Source organism: Schistocerca nitens, chromosome 7 (genome assembly GCF_023898315.1).
Source record: "Schistocerca nitens isolate TAMUIC-IGC-003100 chromosome 7, iqSchNite1.1, whole genome shotgun sequence".
Classification (NCBI taxonomy): domain Eukaryota; kingdom Metazoa; phylum Arthropoda; class Insecta; order Orthoptera; family Acrididae; genus Schistocerca; species Schistocerca nitens.
In genome coordinates, this window is record NC_064620.1 from 277,461,275 (window position 1) to 277,484,946 (window position 23,672).

The window sequence follows — 23,672 nt, forward strand, 5'->3', positions numbered from 1 at the left end:
GACACTCCTGATGATGCCCTTGTTTCTGCTAAACATTCGCTGTCAAAGACAGCATACTGGGTTCTATATTTAAGAAGCCTTCAAGCCGCTCAAATGTCTGTGAACTTATAACATACGCTTGTACCTTCGTTAACAACCTGCCGTGGGGCACCGTGTCAAATGCTTTACAGAAAAACAGAAATATAGAATCTGCCTCTTGCTCTTCATCCATAGTTCTCAGTATTTCATGTGAGAAAAGGGCAAGCTGAGTTTTGCATTAGTGATGCTTTCTAAAACCATGCTGATTCATGCACATCAGCTTCAGTCTCAAGAAAGTTTATTATATTCAAACTGAGAATATGTCCAAGGCTTCTGCAGCAAAGAGAAGTTGGGGCTACTGGTCTGTAATTTTAAGGGTCCGTTATTTTATCTTTCTTTTATACTGAAGTCACCTGCACTTTTTTCCAGTTGCTTGGGACTTTGCGCTGGGCGAGAGATACATACCAAATGCAGCTAGGTAAGGGGCCAGTGCTGTAGAGTACTCTTTGTAAAATCAAACTGGGATTCCATCCAGACTGGTGGCTTATTTTCTTTCAAGTCTTTCAGTTGTTTTTCTATACCACAGTTGTTTTTCTATGCCAGGTATGCTTATTCCTATGTCATCCATACGGGAGTCTGTCCAGTGATCAAATGATGGTATGTTTGTACGATTCTCCAGCATGAACAATTTCTTGAATGTGAAATTTAAAACTTCACCTTTCATTTTGCTACCTTCAGTTGCCACACCACACTGGTCAAGAAGGGACTGAATGGAAGCCTTAGACCCACTTAGCGATTTTACATTTGACCAGAATTTTCTAGGGACTCTCTGCCAGAGCTTCTGCTAAGGTGTGACGGTAGTATTATTGTTTGCTTCATGCATAGATCTTTTTGCAGATGCAAGTATCTCTACTAAACTTTGCTTGTTGTCATTTATGTGTTCCCTTTTGAACCAAGAGTGCAACAGGCCCTGCTTCCTCAGAATCTGCCAAATTTCATTATTAAACCATGGTGGGTCTTTTCCATCCTTTATCCACTTACTAAGCACATAACTCTCCAGACCACGATTTACATTTTGCTTAAACTTTGCCCATAATTCCTTTACAATCTTCCTACAGGGACTAAGTGATGCCAATTCACTGCCTAAGTGAGATGTAAATACTGGTTATCTGCTCTGTCTAGCAAAAAACTCTCCTAGTCTTCTTGAATGATTTATTAACTTTCATAATCATAGTTGCTATAATGACATCATGACCGCTAATTCTCATTTCAATACTGACATTGTTGATAAGGTCTGGCCTATTTGTAGCTACAGGGTCTGAGATATTTCCATTGTATGTGGGCTACCGAGCAAGCTGCTCAAGACAATTTTCAAGAAATGTGTTCTAAAGTATTTCACATGACTGTCTGTCTGCACCTCCTGCAATGAATCCGTAGACATCCCAGTCTATACTCAGCAAGTTAAAGACACCTCCTACCGTTACTGCAATATTTGGATATTTATGCACTATCGACCGTAGACTTTCTTTGAATGACTCTAGAACTGTCACAGCAGAATCAGGTGGCTGGTAAAAGCATCCAACAATTGACTTGGTTTCACCTACATGTGCAAATGACTTCACTGTCACACTCAACTTCAACCTAAATAGAGACAATATTTTTGTCAACTGCAATAAACACGCCCACACCCACACCCCACCCCCTATGGTCTCTGATCCGTCTTTCCGTTATACATTCCATGACTTGTTAAATATCTCAGAGCTTTCCACTTCGGTTTCCAGGCAGCTCATGGTCCCAATAATATGAGCATGAGAACTTTACTGGAGGACAGTAAATTCTGCAACTTTATTACAAATACTTCGACAGTTTACAGATATAATTATGACAGTTGAAGTGTCTTTAATATGAGCACTGTTTGGCTTCTCTTACTGCATATCGACTGGCGAGTGTTCATCAGAGCACCACAAGTATTCTGCTAACCAAGTAGCCGCTTCCTTTGTGTAGTGGACCCTTGACCTATCAGGGGGAGTCCTACAAATCCCCACATGGTAATGCAAGTCTAGAAATCTACAGCCAAGTCTGTCACAGAGTCAACAAAGCCTTTGGTTGAGACTCTACATGGCTCCAAACCAAAGGACACTAATCAGCTCTAGGAACGACGCTCGCACAAGTGTGTGAGGCCAGCAGTCTTCACCACCTCTGTCAGCTGCCTGTACAAACTGAGGATTGCCTCAGAACCCATGCGACAAGTTTCATTGGTGCTGACGTGAGCCATAACATGCAGATGATTGCACTCTGCATGCTCGATAGCCACAGGCGATGTCGCCTCCACATCTCAGATGATACCCAGTAGACATACTGAGTGCATATTGGCTTTCTTTCCAGCCCTGAAAGCTATCTGCCTAAGGGGCTCCATAACATACCAATCATTAGAACTCCCAATAAGTAGTAAACTAGTAAACCCCTCCCTCAATGTGGCTGCTCGGATGCCTCAGAAGCAGAGCCCGTGGGCAAAATGAGTGACACCTGAGGTGTCCCATGTAACTCACCAGATTCTCCACCACCTATACACCCTGAGGCATCAGTCTGAAAGTGACTGACATAGCCAACAGCACAGCTGTTCACGAGCTGCAGCCAGCTCTTCCTGCAACTGCACACAGCATGCACACATCCTAGCCATCCTAGCAAGACTAACTAAAGAAGTGAACTATAAAAGCAGACAATCCTAGGTATGCAACTGGCTACCCTTCTGGTGTGTCACCAATGGGCACTGATGAATTACTGAGCTAACGAGCTGGCTGTTCAGTGAGCAACTATTGCCCTACAGATTGAATTAATTTGCACATACAAAAATGCGAGTTTAAACCTCCTAAACAGAGAAACACATATAAAGTTTAATAAATATACTACATACTACAGGGAAAGCACAGAAAAAGATAAACACTTAACTTGCCGCCTTGTAGATGTGTATCGGCTGAGAGCTGGAGCAGCTATGTTAAAACTTATAAATGGGAAATACATTCAGTAGCAAATTGACAATACTCTAGACTGCTTGAGAGGAGCAAAGTATTTCTCAAATATAGACTTGCACGATGAGCTTGACAGGGAAAAGACTGCCTTCATAGCTCCTAAATGCCTCTATGAGTTCAAAATTACACTTTTTGGTCTATGTAATGCTCCAGCCACGTTCAAACTTATGAGGAAAAACATGCTTGTATGTGGGCCAACCTGCTTCAGCACCTTAAATGGATGCCTGTCTTTGCTATGTGGATGACACTGTCATTTATTGAAGACATTTGAAGGAGATCTAAGCTACCTGACAGCTGTCTTGAAGTATGTTCATACTACAGGGATCTACCTCAATCCAAGAAATAAAAATCATGCAGCACCTAATGAACAGCAATGGGGTCCAGTATGATTAAAAAAAAACTTTTCCTGGAATGTGGTGCTCTTTCCTTGTCCTTAAGGAGGCATTATCATCTGCTCCAGTCCTAACATTGTATGACAAGAATTCCAGTTGCTAGCTGTTAAGGGAAAGGAGCAGTTCCACTGCAAATTCAGGAAGGTGCTCAAAAGATAATAGTTTGTGCTTCCAGAGTTTTCTCTATAAGTTGAAGATGAACTATTCTGCAACGAGAAAAAAAGTGTCTTGCAGTTGTGAGGGTCAACAACAAGTTTCAGCTGTATTTATTTGGCAAATGATTCACCCTTTAAGTGGACCAAAAATCCCTCTGCTGGCTGTTAGCAAGAAGGATCCGTCATGTCGATTAGTGAGATGGGCACTGAGGGTTCAGAAGTACAATGTCACAGTGGTATACAACAACAAACAAACACAAACAGAAGGACAATGACTGCTTTTCAGAGAATCCAGTGAGAGAATACAGCAGCATGGGTTAAATCTTGTTTATCAGTGAATTAAACGAAATTGCTGCTGGACAGATGGGAGATCCATCATTGCTGAAAACTAAAGAAGCCTTGAAGAATGAGAAACTGACCGAAATGATTCCACTTAACAGAATATTGTATAAGTCGAACCATGATCCAATGGGAAGGAACTAGTTGCTCATCATCCCAGCTCATCTGTGGCCAGCTATCCTGCAGTTTTTTCACACTACTCCAACATCTGGCCACCTGGGGTTCATGAAAACTTTAGTCAGAATCAGTGACAAATATCACTGCCCAGATCTCTAACGATCCATTAGACACTATGTGAGCCACAGTAAGGAATGCCAGCAACAGAAGCATGGCATCTGGTATCAGTTCTGCCTGTAGCATTACCATTGCACCAAGGATGAATCAACCTCTTGGGGAGCTTTTCAAAACTGAACAACAGGAATCAGTGGATAACAGTATGCACTGGCTGTCTCACTCATTATGCTGTCACCAAACTTATGATGACTGCTGAATCTCTGGAAATTGCAAGGCTCCTGATATAAGACATCATTTTGAAGTGCAGAGCACCCCATGTGATGATTCTGATAATGGAAATTTTTCCAGTTAAGATTAGTATTAGAGGTAATTTCACACTGCATGTCACACACCAGGTGACAACTGCTGACCACCCATAGACGAATGGTCTCACAGAACATTTTAATAAGACGTTGGCAGATATGACCTCAATGTACATTGACTTTACATTGGGAGACCATTTAGCCTATTTTAGAAGAAAGATTCTGTGTGAGCGTTAGGAAGGCTATCGACTTGAACTCTTTCTCTTTAGCTTCTTGAGGTGGGACACTCAACCCCAGTTTGAATATCAAAGACTTGCAGATTTTCCTTTGTGAATAGCCATTATTCTTTCTGTTCCGCAGTCGCAAGGCCAAAACAACAATGGATCCTTCACAGTTGCAATGAGAGTGGCTAACTTTGGAGCTGGCAGAAAAATAACCATGACTTTACATTGGGAGACCATTTAGCCTATTTTAGAAGAAAGATTCTGTGTGAGCATTAGGAAGGCTATCGACTTGAACTCTTTCTCTTTAGCTTCTTGAGGTGGGACACTCAACCCCAGTTTGAATATCAAAGACTTGCAGATTTTCCTTTGTGAATAGCCATTATCTCCAAAACTGTTTTCAGCTCTTCCTGTAGGTGGACGTTATCAGCAATCATGTGTGCCCTGAGTACAAATGCACTCAGGACACCACAGGTTGGTGCAGTATGTTGACAGCTGTCAGCTCACAGATACAGATACAGATATGTGTCAGCATGTGAAAGACACCATGTCCCATTAGTTTACAATGATCCAAGACACACAAGAAAGGGCAGCATCCATCCTTTTATAGCTCCATGGTAAACTGGGTGTTCTCATGAATGGAATTCAGGTGATCCAAGACTTGATGAAGTTGTTCCTTGTAATAGGGGCCATACTGAGGGGTGGATTAATGAAGTTTTGTGGGTGGGAGCAATTGACTAGAAGGGAAAGAAGACCTCTGGGTCCTCTCCTTGAAAGGTAAGGAGAAAAACCTTCAAAAACTACTATTTTGGTACTTAAAAATAATAAACCATTTCAAAAATTTGTTTTATTTTAGACAAAAATGATTTAAATTTCTTGAAATGTGTAGCATTCACAACCTTTTTCTGTGTAACTTCTTCTATATAATTGTTAACACAAAACAACAAGCTTATAAGCCTTTTGTTAACATAGAGTTGGTAAGCAAATTAAAATCAAATAAACTGAAATTAGAATGAAATACTTTTAAAACTGTAGTTCTTAATTTGTTGAACAGTTATATTTTTGCCAGTTTATATATATGCAGGATGGAGAAAAATTATGTCACATCCATTGTAGTTTCATAAGATGTATTGTGAACAAACCCATCAACAGCTGTTAAGTTTGCACACAGAAAGTCTTTTACCAATTGTTTCGGCCATGGAAAGGGCTTTTTTTTGTAGGTAAGACATTGTTTACTTATAGCAGGTGCTCAAACTTGCCACCCTTTGATGCGACACAAGCTTGGTAACGTCGAACAGTGTTTTACTGAACTCTTTCAAAGATGCCTGGCATTGGCTTGATTGCTCGAGTACTTGTCTTAGGTGGTTCCTCAAAGCGCCTGAGAACACTCTCTTCAAATGCAGCATCCTGTTGTGTTCGATGTCTTCCAGCATCATCATGATATCCTGCTAACGAGCCTGTTTCGCCAAGTCACTGGTGAACTGCTACAAATGGTTGTGGATGTGGGTGTCGTGTTGCTGCATACTGTTCCTCATACAACCCTCGAGCTTCGTGCACATTACCTTTGGCTGGTCCATAAACAAAAACCATATCTCATTGTTCTTCAAATGAATACTGTGCCATCATGCTTACTGTATGACTAAATCACAGGTGACGTGTGTGTGCTCCGAAGCGAATCTTACGTGTGAATGCCTCTGACGTGAGATAAACAGCAAGACCTATTCGACACATGTGCATACCACATTGGGGCAGTGACAGGGCGATGGACATTTGTATGTGTGCCAACAACCATAGCCCTGCCTGTCAACCGACGAACAGCAACAGGGAAATCCCACGGCTAATCAGAGTGCCTGGCACCAAGTTTCCATAGTTTAAAAATGGTGCATTGTTGACCTACACAACATTAGTAATTTTGGTTCCTACTGACATCAGCTGTCCAGGGTTAAAATTTCCAGGGTTAAAATTTCATGACACAATTTTTCTCCACCCTGTATACACACACACACACACACACACACACACACTTGTATTTTGAAAATTATAATTTAAAGCATGCTGCTGTGGCAGTTCAGGAAGCCCTGCTAATATCTGGTGTTCACAATTTGAACAGGAGGAGTAGCACAAATCACTGGTACAGGTCGTACATTCTCTCAAGCTCACAAAGTAAGATAGTTGGGGAATACTGAATTAAATGACTAAATCCACTGACCAAGACTCTAAATATCAAACAGTGGAAACTCCAGGTAGGAATATCAACAACGTAGGAAAAGATAGATTGTTACTTACCATAAAGAAGACACATCACACACACACACACACACACACACACACACGACTGCCGACTCCAGCATCTCGGGCCAGAATGTAACTATCATGTGGGTTGCAAGCAGCATCTGGAGGGGAGGGGAAGGGGAAGCGATAACAGTGTATGGCTGGGGAGAGAGATTAACACTGTCTGGTAGAGTGTGCAGGGACTAGACTCCAACATGCGCAGTGTCAGGAGTTTATGGAGCAGGAAGGTGGGGAAAAAAGGAACGAAAATGAGAGAAGCGGGGAAAGTTGGGTGGATGCGTTGGCAGAGGGCTGCAAATAAATAGGGTTGGAGACGAGAATGGGGAGGAGATGATTGGACATAGGGGGTGGAAATTGTTGGTTGGAGGGTGTGGGGATAGTATGTCACTGAGGTTGAGGCCAGGATAGTTATGGGAGCGGAGAATGAGCTGTGAAGATAATTTCCATCTGCGCAGTTCAAAAAAGCTGGTGGTGGAGGGAAGGATGCAGATGGCTCAGGTAGTGAAGCAATCATTGAAATCACGTGTGTTATGTTCAGCTGCATCTTGCACCGCAGGGTAGTCTACTTTGGTCCTGGCCACAGTTTGGCGGTGGCCGTTCATCCTGGTAGACAGTTGGTTGGTGGTCATTCCAATGTTAAAAGCTGTGCAATGATTGCAGCAGAGCTGGTAAATGACATGGCTGCCTCCACAGGTTGAATAGGAAGTGCTGGGTGTCTGGATTAGGCAGGATTTGCACCTGGGTCTCCCACAGGGATATGATCCTTGTGGCAAGGGGTTGGGATTGGGAGTGGCACACAATGGACTAGAATGTTGTGGAGGTTGGGTGGGTAATGGAATACCACTTTAGGAGGGGTGGGAAGTATGCCGGGCAAGACGTCCCTCATTTCAGGGTGTGGTGATAGGTATTCAACGCCCTGGCAAAGGATGTGGTTCAGTTGCTCCAGTCTGGGATGTAACTTGGTGATGAAGGGGACACTCTTTAGTGGCTGGTTCTTGGGGGTGGAATGCAAGCAGCAATTTTCAGAAAGTAGGGAAGGGCAAGGGATAGTGGCGTACAGGTTGGGGGAGACGAATCCTGTCTGATAGAATGTGCAGAGACTAGACTGCCAACACGAGTAGTATCAGGAGGTTGTGGAGTAGGGAGGTGGGGAAAAAAGGAGAGGGGCGAAGAAAGATGGGCAGACGCATTGGCAGAGAGCTGCAAATAAACAGGGTGGGAGATGAGAATGTCAAGACGATGATGGACAGCAGAGGTGAAAACTTGGGTGGAGGGTGTAGGGACATTGTGTTGCTATAAGTTGAGGCCGGGATAAGTACGGGAGCGGAAAATGTGTTGTATGGCCCCAGATCTGCTGCAATCACTGCACAGCTTTTTATATTGGTATGACTACCAACCAGCTGTCCACCAGGATGAACAGCCACCACCAAACTGTGGACAAGAGCAAAGTAGACCACCCTGTGGAACAACATGCAGCTGAACATAACACAATTGATTTCAATAGCTGCTTGACTACTCGAGCCATCTGCATCCTTCCCTCCATCACCAGCTTTTCTGAACTGTGCAGATGGGAGTTATCCTTACAACACATTCTCCACTCTTGTAATTAACTTGGCCTCAACCTACAGTAACCTACTGTCCCCAATCCCTCCAGCCAACAGTTTCCACCCCCTATGTCCTATCATCTCCTCCCCATTCTCGTCTCCCACTCTGTTTATCTACAGCCCTCTGCCAATGCATCCACCTGTCTTTCCCCTCTCCTCTCAGTTTTTGTTCTTTTTCCCCCACCTCTCTGCCCCACAACCTCCTGACACTGTGCCTGTTGGAGTCTAGTCCCTGCACACTCCACCAGACAGTATTCATTTCTTTCCCCACCTGTGCACTACTATCCCTTCCCCAGCCCCTCCAGATTGCTGCTTCCATCCTACATTTGATTTTAATTTAGTTTCAACTCTTGGAGTAAGTGACTGCGCCCTCTGACACCCCCAACCCCCCCACTGACCTTTAATGTACCTGTGGCCACACTAAAACAGTGTTAGACACATGCCTGAAATGATGACAGGCTTAAAACTTGATTCTGAGGGGAGGGTGAAAGTTCAAAATCTGCTTTCTCTTGGAGTTCATTTTGCTCTAGGTGAACCATTGTATCATCTAGGATTTTACAAAAACACAAGTAAGTGATATCCTGATAGCTTCATCACTGAGTTTTGCTGCCTTTTTTCGTTGATGGATATGACCGGTGCTCTTTTCCACTCATTTTATTATCTTCTCAAGGAATCTGCTGTAAACTGTGGTAAAGGGTGTAGTCAATTCACATACATATTCTGCATAAACATGGCAGATTTAGTATAGTGCAGGGAATATTACTGACAGCTTGTTTACAAGAGTGACCACTCAGAGCATCTTCACTCCAGTCACCTTTTAATGTGTGTCAGGGCGCTGATGACCTCGATGTTGAGCGCCCATAAGCCCCAACACACACACACACACACACACACACACACACACACACACACTGTTGTCAAGGGTGAGAAAAATTACCACACTATTTGTGAGCAGACTCACAACCAATAATTGAAGCCAAAGTAACTGGGTTGGGTTGTTTGGGAGAAGAGATCAAACAGCGAAGTCATCGGATTAGGGAAGGATGGGGAAGGAAGTTGGCCGTGCCCTTTCAAAGGAACCATCCTGGTGTTTGCCTGGAGTGATTTAGGGAAATCACGGAAATCCTAAATCAGGATGGCCGGACACAGGATTGAATCGTCATCCTCCCGAATGCGAGTCCAGTGTGCTAACCACTGCGCCACCTCGCTCCGTCAAAGTAACTGCAAACTAAGCAGTCCAGTCAGTAGCCAAGCATAATAGCAAAATGTAAACAGGCTCATCATTGGCAAACTGTTTATGGCATAATGGATGCCTTCATAGAACATGGTAAACTGGACTTAGCATGCCACTCCAATAACTTTATTGGCTGCTTATACACCAGAGGTTCTGCCATTGCAGCTGTTTCTGTTGGCATGTGTTGCATCCAGAAAGCCTTGCCCTACAGGAATATGGTCTATGCTGTCCTCATCAATATCTCAATCTGGTAGGAGCTTGAACATCTTTGTGAATTTGATGCCGCTGAATGTGCAACATAATAACAAGAACACAGCTGAGTCCCATGACATTTCTGAGTTTTAGAGTTTTCAGTTGTGTGTCAATACTACTAGAATGGTACACAAATTTTTAAAAATGTTTATTATAAAATTTCACATTTTAATAATACAAAATTGGTATCACAATGATTACCAAATAAACATTCTAGGTAATTACAAAATGGTGCCAATGAGTATCAGAAGAATACTAAATAGATATGTCTGCACTTATCACTACAGTTACAACTTACTTAATATTTTATATACATTCATGGGCTTATAAAGTAATTCTGGAACATATCATCAAGTGCTCAGATTGAACAAAAACCTTGAGGCATGGAATGAGGTGTCCAAAGAGTTCACCTAATTGGCAAGGCTGAGAAGTAAAGCAGTGCCTCTTTTGATCCAATGATCAGCATTTTCTGTGCCACTTTTGAGATCAACTGCTACAACGAAAGATTCACGACCACCTCCACCACATCGGATTGGATAATAATAGCAAGGACAGACATAGATACCTGAAAAAAACATCAAGTTATTTAATTAATACATAATATATGAAAAATGTAATGTAATTGACATTTCATGACATATAAATGATTTATAAAAGCAGTTGGGAGGTTAGACGGAGAGAACAGAGAGGTGGGGAGAGGGCAGGCGATAGCAGGAAAGGAGAGAAGTAAAAAGACTGGGTGCAATGGAGGAATGAGGGCTGTGTAGTGCTGGAATGGGAACAGAAAAGGTGCTGGATGCGAGAGGAAAATGACTAACAAAGTTTGAGGCCAGGAGGATTACAGTAACATAGGATACATTGCGGGGAATGTTCCCACCTGCGCAATTCAGAAAATCTGGTGTTGGTGGGAAGGATCCATATGGCACATGCTGTGAAGCAGTCACTGAAATGAAGGATGTCATGTTTGGCAGTTTGCTCAGCAACAAGGTGGTCCACTTATTTATTGGCCACAGTTCGTCAGTGGCCATTAATGCGGAGAGACAGCTTGTTGATTGTCATGCCCACATAGAAGGCAGCACAGTGGTTGCAACTTAACTTGAAGATCATGACTGATATCACGGGCAGCCCTGCCTTTGATAGTATAGGTGATGTTTGTGACCGGACTGGAGTAGGTGGTGGTGGGAGGATGTATAGGATAATATTGTTACATTTCATCCTGGATTTTCCACAGGTCAAAGTAACTACACTATATACCAGATGTGCTGCAATTACTGTGCTGTATTCTATATGGGAATGGCAGCTAACCCGCCACCTACCCCAGTGAACTGTCGCCATCAAATTGTGGCTAACTGCTTACTTGATCACCTATTTTCTGAACTTTTTGCACAACAGAGCACCAGTAAAATCAATAGATGAGTCACACAATCTAGATCCTCCCTCAGTACACCAGATTGTCTGCACTACACAGATAAGAACTGTCCCTCCAGGATATCCTGTGTTCTCTCAATCCCCACACCCCCTTTCTCCCAGCCTAACTTCCACTGCTCCACTTTGTAGTGTTTCGAGAATTTCTGCGTAAAATCTAGAAACATTATATGTAAGTAACATGTGAATGATTAGCTAGTACAGTAGTACAGGCAAGATGAGAATACAAGTTTGTGAAATGTAGTATTACAGTTGAATGCTGAAGAATAGATGGACAGATCAGATAATCAATGAAGAGGTGCCTGATCAAACTGGGGAGAACAGAGCTTTATGGAAGAAAGTATTTAAAAAAGGAGTAGGTTGGTAGGTCATACTCTAATATATAAAGAAATAGGCATTTTGTTAATGGACATAAGTTCATTGAGTAAAAACTGTAGAGGGAGACCAAAGCTTGAATACAACAAGCAGGATTACATAGAATGAAAGTTATGGTAGTTATTTAGAGATGAAGAGACTTGCACGAGATAGACTAGAGACAAAAGGTGCCTGAAATTAGTCTTTGGCTGGAAGCCAAAAGCGTCTCCTATTTTTTTATAAGCACGTAGACCTGTTTATTTCTACAATGGTTTACATCAGTTTACAGCTTGAACATTTAGCTATTATTCGACATAATCACCATTTCTGTCAACGCATTTTTGTAGTTTGTAGACGCTGTGGCAATTTTTGTATGCCCATGTCATACCAGCTCGCCGCCATGCTGTTCAGAAAGTTATGAACCTCTTCTTTCACTTCATCATCGAAGCTGAATCTATTTCCGGCCAAATGTTCTTTTCACCTAGGGAACAGGTGATAGTCACTTGGTGCCAAGTCAGAACTATAGGGTGGGTGGGTGATTATGTTCCACTGAAACTGCTGCAAGAGAGCAACGGTTTGCTGGGCGATGTGTGGGCAAGTGTTGTCATGGAGAATGTGTACACCCTTGCTCAACATTCCTCTTCTCTGGTTCTGAATTGCCCGTTTGAGTTTTTTCAGAGTCTCACAGTACCTGTCAGTGTTAATTGTGGTCCCAGTGGGCATAAAGTCAACCATCAACACCCCTTTCCGATCCCAAAAAACGGTTGTGATGGCTTTACTTGCAGACTGTGTTTGTTTGAATTTCCATGGCTTTGGCGAAGAAGGATGCCGCCACTGGCGTGATTGTTGTTCGGTCTCAGGTGTAAAGTGGTATGCCCAGGTGTCGTCACCCGTGAAAATTGAGTCCAGAAAGTTGTCCTGTTCGGCTGCAAGGTGGTGAAGAAATGCACGGGAAGCATCAACTTGTTGCTGCATGTGGTCCTCAGTCAGCATGCATGGCACCCATCTTGCGCACACCTTCCGGTAGTTCAATGTTTCCGTTAAAATTCTGTGAGCGGTGCTTCGGGAAACCTCAGGAACCAACGTGTAGAGATCATCCAGGGTGATCCACCGATCTTCACGCATGCTTTTCTCAACCTTCAACACTGTCTCCTCAGAAATTGATGGTCTCCCACTCCTTTGTTCGTTGTGAATTTCGGTCTAACCAGCTGCAAACTCTCTACACCATTTGCGAACATTTTTGACATCCATGCACGACTCACCATACACTTCCGTCAATTGACGATGGATTTTAATCAGCGCAGTGCCCTTTGCGTTCAAAAACCAAATAACTGCACACAATTCGTACTTGGTGGTAACATCCAACGGGAGCTCCATTCTCAACGGCTGCCAAGCCAAGACTGAGCACCTCGGTGCAGTGTGTGCATGTTTACACACAGCGCACGAAGCACTCTTCATAACAGTGTGGCCAACTGCCACACAAACTAGTTCTGTACTTATAAAAAAATAGGAGACCTTACTTTTGGGATTACCCTCATACTACACCAAAAACTATCAGTTTTAATAATGATGATATTTATTCAGCATTGAATAATCAAACACAGCCCCTATTTTAATACAGTTTCAGAGAACTGTACAGATTATTCTTCCAAATATGTCAGTTTACAAAGTTTTATAAACTACAGAGCTGTGTTTAATAATAGTTTTACATTTTCATATACTTTACATTTGTTAATATGCAAATAACAGCATTGAAAAAGATTATGATCATTAGGTCACTTGTGAATCACCACATACGATGAGTCAGACATATCTTCAAAGCATTTTTCATAAAATTAAAGAACTCATCTAGGAAAACAATGGATTTCAAATTAAAATACTTTTTAGTTGGCCTTTTAATTTGCTAGTGAGAAGGGCTGAGAGACATTTTGGTAGGGCACTGGCTAGCTTCAGCACAGCATAAAGACATCTTTTTTTTCATATAATGCTGTTCTGGTATCTCAATTTTTGTCTTGCATTATGCTGGTGCAAGTCACGGTTTAAGTTTGGATGCATTGTTCTCACAAGCAATATTACTTTTAACATATATACAAACACCTAATGTTTGAAACAATTGTAGTAACCCACCAATTACTATGTCTGTTTCCCACAGTGGACAACTATATCTAGTGTATTTTTGTTGTTGTTGCTCTGTACCCTAATAAACCATACCTGTTTTATGACCATGTGTTTCCTTGTGTTCCTAATTAAAACACAGTCGGCAACAAGGATGAGATTTTTGTGTTTTCAATCCTTTGATTTTTATGCAATTCAGCTCTTCCACAGAGGCTACTCCAATTAATCCTGCAACAACAGCTGAAAAACACAGCTTTGTTGGCATGGTTGTTGGCTACACTGACCCTGGCACTGCTGGTTGTTCACCCATCACCATTACCCACCCCCCCACCCCCACCCCTCCCTGCCAAATGATGAATCTGCAAAAACTCGGATGCTTACTGGAGGTGGCTTCACCAACATTTCATGACATCGTGGGTGGTTGGCATTGGAGGTCTGTAAGGCTTTTCCTTGTTTATATCCCCTCATATGTATCACTTACTGTGCCACTTAGCTCCTCTGCAAGAGCAGCGTCACTTTCTTTTGATGATATGTGTTGTTTGCTGTCCTCTTACCATCAAAAGCATACACACGTGGTAGCTGCACATGCTGAATTTTACCAATGTCGCAAACAGCTGCAGTAATCGTATTGAGCTCAGGCAGCCAAGCTTCACAGCCTAAGTGTTGGTTCGTCACAGCCGAGGCTCAGGTGTATTATGCGGACACCATGGTCCATGATGCAATCATTCCCTTAGCTCCAGATAAGGTGGGTCAACATGCCCTTCAGTTTGAGAGCACTACTGTAGAAGAGGTTTTGAATACAGCACAGTCATTCCAGGTCTCCTGCACCACGGGCCACCAATTGGAGGCTTGGAGTGATGTCGCAGTTGCTGACAGTATGCAGCCCTGGTTCACAGAACCTTGGTGTGCTGGGAGCACACCAAAACTTGGGGAAGAGGAGATAGCCACAATACAAACAATCTAATTTGACCAGTGCAGACAGACACATTGTCAGCAGTAGGGATAGCGAATGCCACTTCCTTTTAGCATCTCTTGTTTTGTGCAGTGTGAATATCTAGCCTGCCCCAAGTGGTAGGCTTTTTGCCAGTTAAAACAAAAGTCACATAGTGGCACTATGTAAGTCTCCATGCCTCAAAAGTCACTGCAGGAATCAATGGATGACGATATTCATACCATTTCATTGTTATGTTTGCGATTGTCTCAAGGCCGGAACACACTTTTCATGGAAATGCGGGTGATGGATCAGCTGTTACTTCTACAAGTCAGCACAGGAGCCACCATAACTCTACTCAACTCCCAGATGTACACCAGGTTCAGGTCCCCACTGTTGGTGTGGCAGTTCATGGCCAGCATAGTTTACAAATCAGTTTTCCATTCCCCTCTGTACTTGGTGGTTAATGATGCGAGTAGTGAAAATTCGCTTGGGTTAGAGGCCTTTGCCATTTTTGGGTTATCTATTATGGATTTGGTGCATCTGCTGTTAGATCAAGTGCCTTATCACTCACAGGATTCCTTGTGTTCTGAGTTTTTGGATCTTTTTCTCCAGTTTTATGTTGTACAAACAATTCCACAGCACCCATCACCCTCAAACCCTTCACTCTTACTTTTTTTCAAACGCAGCTGCACCCTCAAACCCTTCACTCTTACTTTTTTTCAAACACAGCTGGTGCCAGCAGCTTTAAGCGACCAAGTGAAGATGGAGCCTAGATCAGTTAATATCATTGGGAGTGATTCAACCAATTTCCTCAAGTGAATGGGTTACACCTTTAGTGATTGTAAAAAAGCTGTCCGATCAACTCCATCTCTGTGGCAACTTCAAGGTCACTATTAAGGCAGTCATAGGCACGTATTCCCTACCCTGCCTGGAGTAGTTGCTCACAATTGGGGTGGGGGTCAATTCTTTTCAAAAATTGACTTGGCCAATACAAACCTATATGTTTTAGTGGATGAGGCTTCAAAACAGTTGCTTTTGGTTAGAATGCCTTTTGGCCTTTATCAATATCAATGGCTTAAGTTCGAGGTTTTGTATTGAACTGGGGGCCTAGAAACAGAGAAGAGGCTTTGTCCCACTGTAGCCCTCAGTGGTCCACAAGAGACCACAGCAGTCCACCCACCCTGCTGCAGTCCCACGTCGAACCCAGGGTTATTGCACGGTTCGGCCCCCAGTGCGTCATTGCCTCTCTCTTGGGTGGCATTATTTTCCTGTTGATGAAAGTTTACTCCCCATGTCATGATTCCACCAGCTCTGCAGTGGGAAGGCCTTTGCTTATTACATCAGGGTCACTTCGGAATCTCTCTCACAAAACTGTTGGTGCAGCTTAATCTGTTTTGGCACGCATAGATTGGGAAATGGAACATATTTTCATGGCTTGCCACAAGTATTTGGGTCAGCAGGCACTGCCACATCTTGTTTTTTCACACGACCGGCCCCTAAACAGCCTTGGGAAAGAGTCCACATTGATTTCACTGGTCCTTTTTTAGACACTTTCTCATTATCAGCCATTGTTTCCTTATGTTGTTTGTTGTCGGTCTGTGATAGACGATGCAACTGTCAAGGTCCCTTTGAGGATATTCTCCACAAAAGGCTTGCCTTTCACTCTGGTTTCAGACAACAGTCCTCAATTCATGGCACAATCTTACAAGAAGTTTTGTACACCAATGGCGTTTGCCACATCACTGTGCCTCCCTTTCATCTGCAGTCTAACCGCAAGACTGAGAACCTTTTTCAAACATTTAAGACGCAGATGCAGATGCACATGCACATAGAAGATTTTCAGGTCGAGGACGCTCTCACATTTTTTTAAGCTCTTACAAAAGCTAATTGGAGCCAAAAGTCCCACCAGGCTCCCATATGGCTGTCAGATACAGATGCTGCTCACCCTCTTGCTGCCAGGTAGGCAGCCCTAAGCTGCACTGGTTTTGGCCATCATTTGCACCCAGCATGCCATTCTGAGATCAGGGTTTTGGACAGTGCTCTCACTGGATTCTGTTCATCGTCCACGGCTGGTTTAGTCCCTGTGTCTTCATGCCTCACGTCGAAGGCTGATTTGTAGTGAACTACCAGAATCAGTTGCATCCCAGGATGAGTGCTGGCCCCCTCCTCAGACCATGGGTGCATCACCTCGTTCTTTGTTGGTCCTGGCTGCTCTTGGGGATAGGTAGTCTTGACCTTGTTGCCCACCTATCCCAGAGGTCAGGGTTTCATCAGCATCAACAGCAGGTTTGCTTCCTCCAGCCAGTGCTGAATCTTTACGCTGCACTGACCTGGTGCCGCCGTCAGTAGGGATACTGCCCATACTGATGTCCCTCACCATGTATTCTACCATACAGATGGCTTCTGCCACCTTGTCACTGGTCGTGTCCACTGGCTATCCTGGGATCTGTGGTGGCGTGGGTGTTATTGTCCCAATCACATTTGTCTGTACTTTCCAGTCTAAGCAGATCAGGAACTTCTCATGCCTCTGAGTGATGCCTTTGACACCACCACTGATACCTTGTATGTCTGCAGTGACAGCATCACACATAATGAGCTCCTGGTTACTACACCTGTCACGCACAGCAGACGTGTGTGGATCTACTACCAGAAGCACAGTGCAGATGGCACACCCACAGCTACCCAAGGTAGCTGCCAGCAGCAGCCCAGTCACTGACCAATCACCTGTTCTGCCAAATGCGAACAGCATGACTCCAGTGACAGCAGACAGGGAGGGTGTCTTTATAAGGCCATACACAAACCTCCAAATGTTTTTGTGTTTTTTTTTTTTTTGTTATTACTCCATGACCTAAAAAACCATAACTGTTTTATTACCAAGTTTCCTTGTGTTGCTATTTAGAACAATAGCGTCTGAAATAATTCTCTGGTTCTGGTTGGCACCACAAATAATTCTGATAGCATGTTTCTGTAATGTTAATAATGTGCTTAGGGTAGTTTGTGTTGTCGCACCACAGATTTCCGACAGATAGCTTAGATTTGATGAAACAATCAATGATAAGCATGTTTTAGTAAATACAAATCCTTGCATATATGCTAATCATGTATGTGGCAAATGTTTTGAGATAGTTTACAAGCCAAGGAATCTATATGCATGTCCCACTTGAGGTTGTCCTGCAGTGTGATTCCTATCCTACAATGTTATTTCGTATGAATAATTTCATATCAAATTCCATGTGTTTCCTGGTGTTAAATTCCATCATTGCACTCTTTGAAGCACTTACATTTAAAGGCTTTCAGTGAAATACTTGATTGTTTCACTGACAAAAATAATCAATTTTAGGAAATAAGATACAATTGGATAGATAGAAAACCTACTGACCAAGTGGTGGCAGGAGAACACACACATAAATGTATTTAAATTTGCAGGCTTTGAGAGCCAGTGGCTCCTTGTGGAAGAAGGGTTGAAGAAGGAATTGGAATGAAGGAAAAGAACTGGTGAGGTTTAGGAAATGGAGAGAGTTTGGTGAAGTCACCCAGAACCCCAGATCATGGGAGAGTTACCAGATGGGATAAAAAGGAAAGACTGATTGTTCAACATTATAGCAGTATGGGAATAGCTACGTGCCTGAATTCAATAAATTTCGCTAGTGCAAAAATTACTGGAGTCACAAAATTGTTACATTTGATTTTGTCCCTACTTTGACCTCATGTAGCTTGAAAATGGTGGTAATAATATCAGTGGTAGTGATGAATGACACAACCTTGAAATTTCAATATAAAAAATTGTACACCTGAGCCCATATTTTGATTACATCTAGTTTCCATTTAAAGTTGACTGATATTTGGCCTAAACTGTAATAGAGCCCACATAACACTTTACAGCCCCTATTGAAAGCCTCATAAAACAATGAAATCTTTGCATTTTGAGCTCAGATTTTACACATCTCATTTATTCTAGAAAGAACATCTGTAAAAAATTCTTGCAGATTGGAGATGATCAGGTAGGGTCCATGAGTCCTCTCTGTGTGTGATCCATTATCATATAATGGTGCTGTCTGCCTTCTAATAAGCTTTTCAGATAACATCATGAATATAACTGCACCCTATTCACCTCAAGGTGAATGTTATCACTGGAAAATGAATCAGGATTTTCCATGTCTGTATTGGCAGATCTAATCACTAAAACACAGTTGTGGACTTGCACCAAACCAGCTCTTAATACTAAACCAAATACCACCATCACATAATTCTCTGTTACTGCTGGTACTCCTTTAGCTGCCAATTTATCGAGGAAGATAAACCCAGTGACACAACACTCCATAAAGCAAAACACTGGGAACATTAATCACCAATTCATTCAGATCCATTTTTTATGTCATAAAGCTCTGAAGATGCAGGTTTACGCTTCTTCAAACAGATAACTTGTATTATTCATCTTTCCTTTGTGACCCCTAGCTTTCATTCTCTCTTGTGACCTCTTATACCAACCCAAGCCACTTCCAGCATCACAACAATTTCTTCTGTAACACTCTTCCTTTGATTTTTTACTTCTTCTTCTCATATACCCATCTGAACATTCATTTCTAACATTACCATGATCAACAGATTGAGAGAATTTATTGAGATAAATTATTTAACATTAGTTACTATAACAATGAAAATAATCACTTATTGATTCCTTTCCTTCTCGTCCCATACGGGTAGTCTCCCCTGACCCTCAGTTCTGGGTGACTTTCCTGCAATCTACCCCTTTTCCTAGACCTCTCCAGTCCTTTTCCTTCACCCCTCTTCCTTCCCCTTCAACCCTTCTGCCTGAAGAAGGAGCCACTGACTCGAAAAGCTTGCCAATTACAACCGTCTTTTATGCGTGTGTTCTGCCACCACTTGGTGAGTAGATTTTTTATCTGTCCAATTAAATAATTATTTCACATCAGATTTAGAAAGACAAGAAGATTCAGGTACAACACAGGAAGAAATTCTGATGTAGCAAAAGTATTGCTCTTACTCTCAATGGATTATACAAGGTGCGTTCCATAAGTAATGCGACCAAATTCATAAAAAATCATTTATTGAATATATTCATACAGATATTCAAAAATTTTCAAAATAGTACCCTCTTGCATCAATATACTTCTTGAGGCAGTGTTTCCATGCCTGGAAGGCATCCTGGAATGCCTTTTCCGGAATGTTCTTTAGAGCTGATGTAATATGTGCCTAGATGCTTTCAATCGTGTCCCAATGTTTTCCTTTCATGACTCCTTTTAACCAAGGAAACAAAAAAATTTCAGCGAGAGCCAGGTCAGAACTGTAGGGAGGCTAGGGAACCAATGAGGTCTTGGTCGTGGCCAGGAAGTCGTTGACAATGAAGGCACTGTGACTCAGTGCGTTGCCATGGTGAACTTTCCACATGTCCTTCATGTCGCTCCGGCAGTGCGAGACCCTTCTTTTCAGTCTTTTGAGCACTTCCAAGTAGAAAGCTGAGTTCACTGTAGTCCCGGTAGGTACAATTTCGTGGTGGACAATGCCTCTGACGTCAAAGAAGACAAAGAGCATGGTTTTGATCCTGGACTTGCTCATGCATGCCTTCTTGGGACGGGGCGACGATGGGGTGTGCCACTCTGAACTCTGCCTTTTTGTCTCAGGGTCACACTCAAAAACCCACGACTCATCACCAGTGATAACTGAGTTTAGAAAATGAGGATCATTTTCACACATTTCCAACATTTCTCAGCACTGAAGCATTCACATGTGCTTGTGTTTGTCGGTCAATACTTTTGGGACAACTTTGGCACACACCTTTCTCATGTTCAAATCTTTGGTCACAATGCGGAAAATGGTTGATTTTGACATGTTTAGAGTTTGTGCTACCAATTGAAGGCTCAGCCGTCTGTCAGAGTTCAAACAATCACGCACACGCGTCACATTTTAGTCGACTCATGCAGGTGATGGCCGTCCACTGCGAGGTTCATCAGTGATCTCCTCTCGGCCCTCCATGAATGACTTGTGCCATCAGAAAACTTGTGTGTGTCCCAAAGGCATGCTGAAGTAATGGAAACGTTTCAGTGGCGGACTTCCCAAGTTTAACGCAAAATCTGATAGCGTACCGTTGTTCTACAGAATGATCCATTGTGCCGTGTTACATAAACTCAAAATGGGGTTGACGGAAACGCACGTCCTGACTCTCCAGCAGCTCGCAGCCAAATGAGACAAAGAGTGGTTTGAAGCTAACACCCCCTCCACTTAGCCCATCCAGTTACAACACGCTGTGGTGTACTGTAGCGTCAGAAAAAAATTGGTCGCATTACTTATGGAATGCACTCTATAAGCTGTGTTGGTTCTATGGCACAGGTTGAAACATTTTTCAGGCTTGATTTTGAACTCAGATGCATGCCTTTCATACCACAGTTAATGTATCAATTCAAGGTTTCTTGGAAAAGATAATCCGTTGACAAGTTGAAAGTTTGAGATGGTCTGTCAGGCACGCACATGTGATGTATTTGTAATGTAACACAACACTAATGAAATGTTGTGATCTGGGATCAGATCATATTCTAACACAAATTTTTAACTTCTTTCACATAATCATCACAGGATACACTTTGACCAGTATAAGAGGCTCCATTCTTAGTAACAACCTGGAGGCTTCAGATAACCCAAACTCCTCACCGTACACCTTACTTTGTTGTGTTTGTGATTTATAGACATCATTGGTGCATTTATCAGCACCTTTACAAAAATTAGTAGGTAAAATTTGGTTAAAGAGATTCAAATATTCATGAAACAAAGAGGAGCAAATCCTAAAGAACAATACTCACTATCTCAAATCGCACTCATAGTCACCCACACATTACACAGCTTTCAGGATACCATACAGGCAGATGAAATGGTCACATACTGGTAATTAAACACAAGTATCACAAGAAAACAGCTAAAATAATTGTACATGGAAATGTGATTGGCTGATCACTTACAAAAAACATGGATGAACCAGCCACCCTGAGAACACATTAAAAAGTTATCCCTAAAAGTTTAGGGAACACGTCTGACAAGTCACAAACCTTAAAAGTACACTGACCTGATTGTCAGTTAAAACAGAGAGCAACTCTGTTAGTAAATGAGCTTCTGCCTTCTCATATGAATATAGAAGACTGTCAGCTAAAATATGGTGCACTGTGGTCCATATGCCACAAGCACACCACACTGAAGGACTGTCTCACCAGAGCAAGAAGCCAGGTGTCATAGTGTGTGTCCTATAGAACAAGAACCCATGTGTCATATGTTTGTGTCCTACAGAAGGACAAGTAAGAAGGACCTCATCCTATTCGCATGGATGAGTTGTAGACCTTGAGACAGAGCTTATTGTCTGTAACTTCCAGCCACTATTCTTCCTATCTACATATGACTCTACATCTCAACAGTGAGCTGACAGCACATAGGGGGATAGTGCACTGAACTTTGGATCATCACAATATGCCTCCTTGGCTGCTATATCTGCCAATTTATTTTCCTTAAACTCATGTACCCTGGTACCTGGCAAAAGACACCTCCTTCCCTTAGACTCATCTGTGAATAGAACTGTACAGTTGTGGTGCTCATTTAAAATGTCAAAAATATTGTATTAGAAACAGATGCAGGAGAACAGCCTCTTCTGCACTGCATTAAATCTAAAATTTCTCTAGGTTTCTGCAATAAGCATGGTGATAGTTGGTCCCAACAGTGGATTTGGGTGCATACTTGCTCCACCCCAAGCCATTCCAGCACATGCTTGACATGGATCCCAAATGGCCTTGTTGCTTGTTGCTCATGAACATTAGGAGAAAAGGTGCCCCAAGCCACTCCAGCACATGCTTGACATGGATCCCAAATGGCCTTGTTACTTGTTGCTCATGAACATTAGGAGAAAAGGTGTTCCATAGATGAATGAGCAACAGTATGGTATGTTGGTGAATTGGGAGCAACAAGGATCTTATACACATGACACACCATTAGAAGTTGCCAGTGGATAGTGAGTGGCTGTTCCCCATCCTCAGCACAGAGACTGTGGATGTGGCTGGTTCTGTAATCACCCATGGCCAGCCTGATCCCCTCAGTGTGGACAGTGAGGTCTCACTGATCCACAAACTGTGATCCACAGTCCAGCCACTACTGCATGAAGGCCCTATAAAACTGAAGCAGACATGCCCTATCTGCTCACCCCAGATGTGTGGCTAAGGCACATTCAGATGAGGTGTTCAGTGCTTTCTGGGTCCTGGCATTCAAGTTCTTCAGGTGTAGTAATCTCAACAGTTTGGAATAAAAAGTAAGGCCCAGAAATCTCACTGAACCTTTAAAATGTAGAATGGTGTTGTCCATATGTAAGTCAGGTAAATAAAAAATGTGATGATATGATGAGAATGACTAAAATTAAAACACACACACACACGACCAATTCACTGTAAGTTGTAATTTGTGAATAGCTGTTGGAGTGTCGGTAGAGGAACAGAAAACTGCAATCACAGATAAGGACCACTGCATAAGACTCCTTACATTAGATGTTATACTGTTTATGGCTGTGGCAAAGAGGGTGACACATGGAACACTTCCCTGGGGAACACCATTCTCCAGTTTGAAACTGTCACCAATTTGGCCCATGCCTGAACAGGGGTGTTTTGATACGAAGGACCAAATGAATATAGAGATGTGGCCATGAAATGTTGAAGCTGACTGAGAATATTGTGCCTCCAAGTATTGTCATATGCTTTACTGAAGTCAAAAAATGTCCATATACAATGT

At 42.6% G+C, this 23,672-nt stretch overlaps 1 protein-coding gene across 1 annotated transcript in view; it reads right to left on the bottom strand.

Annotated features, from left to right (window-relative positions):
• Positions 1-10,313: 10,313 nt before the first annotated feature.
• The window catches only part of LOC126195572 (dynein axonemal heavy chain 2), a 957,657-nt gene continuing 944,298 nt past the window's right edge, over positions 10,314-23,672 (bottom strand). Inside the window, 1 exon segment of the mRNA XM_049934198.1 lies at positions 10,314-10,637. Within this exon segment, the coding sequence (XP_049790155.1) occupies positions 10,483-10,637 (155 nt within the window). The 3' untranslated portion in view covers positions 10,314-10,482.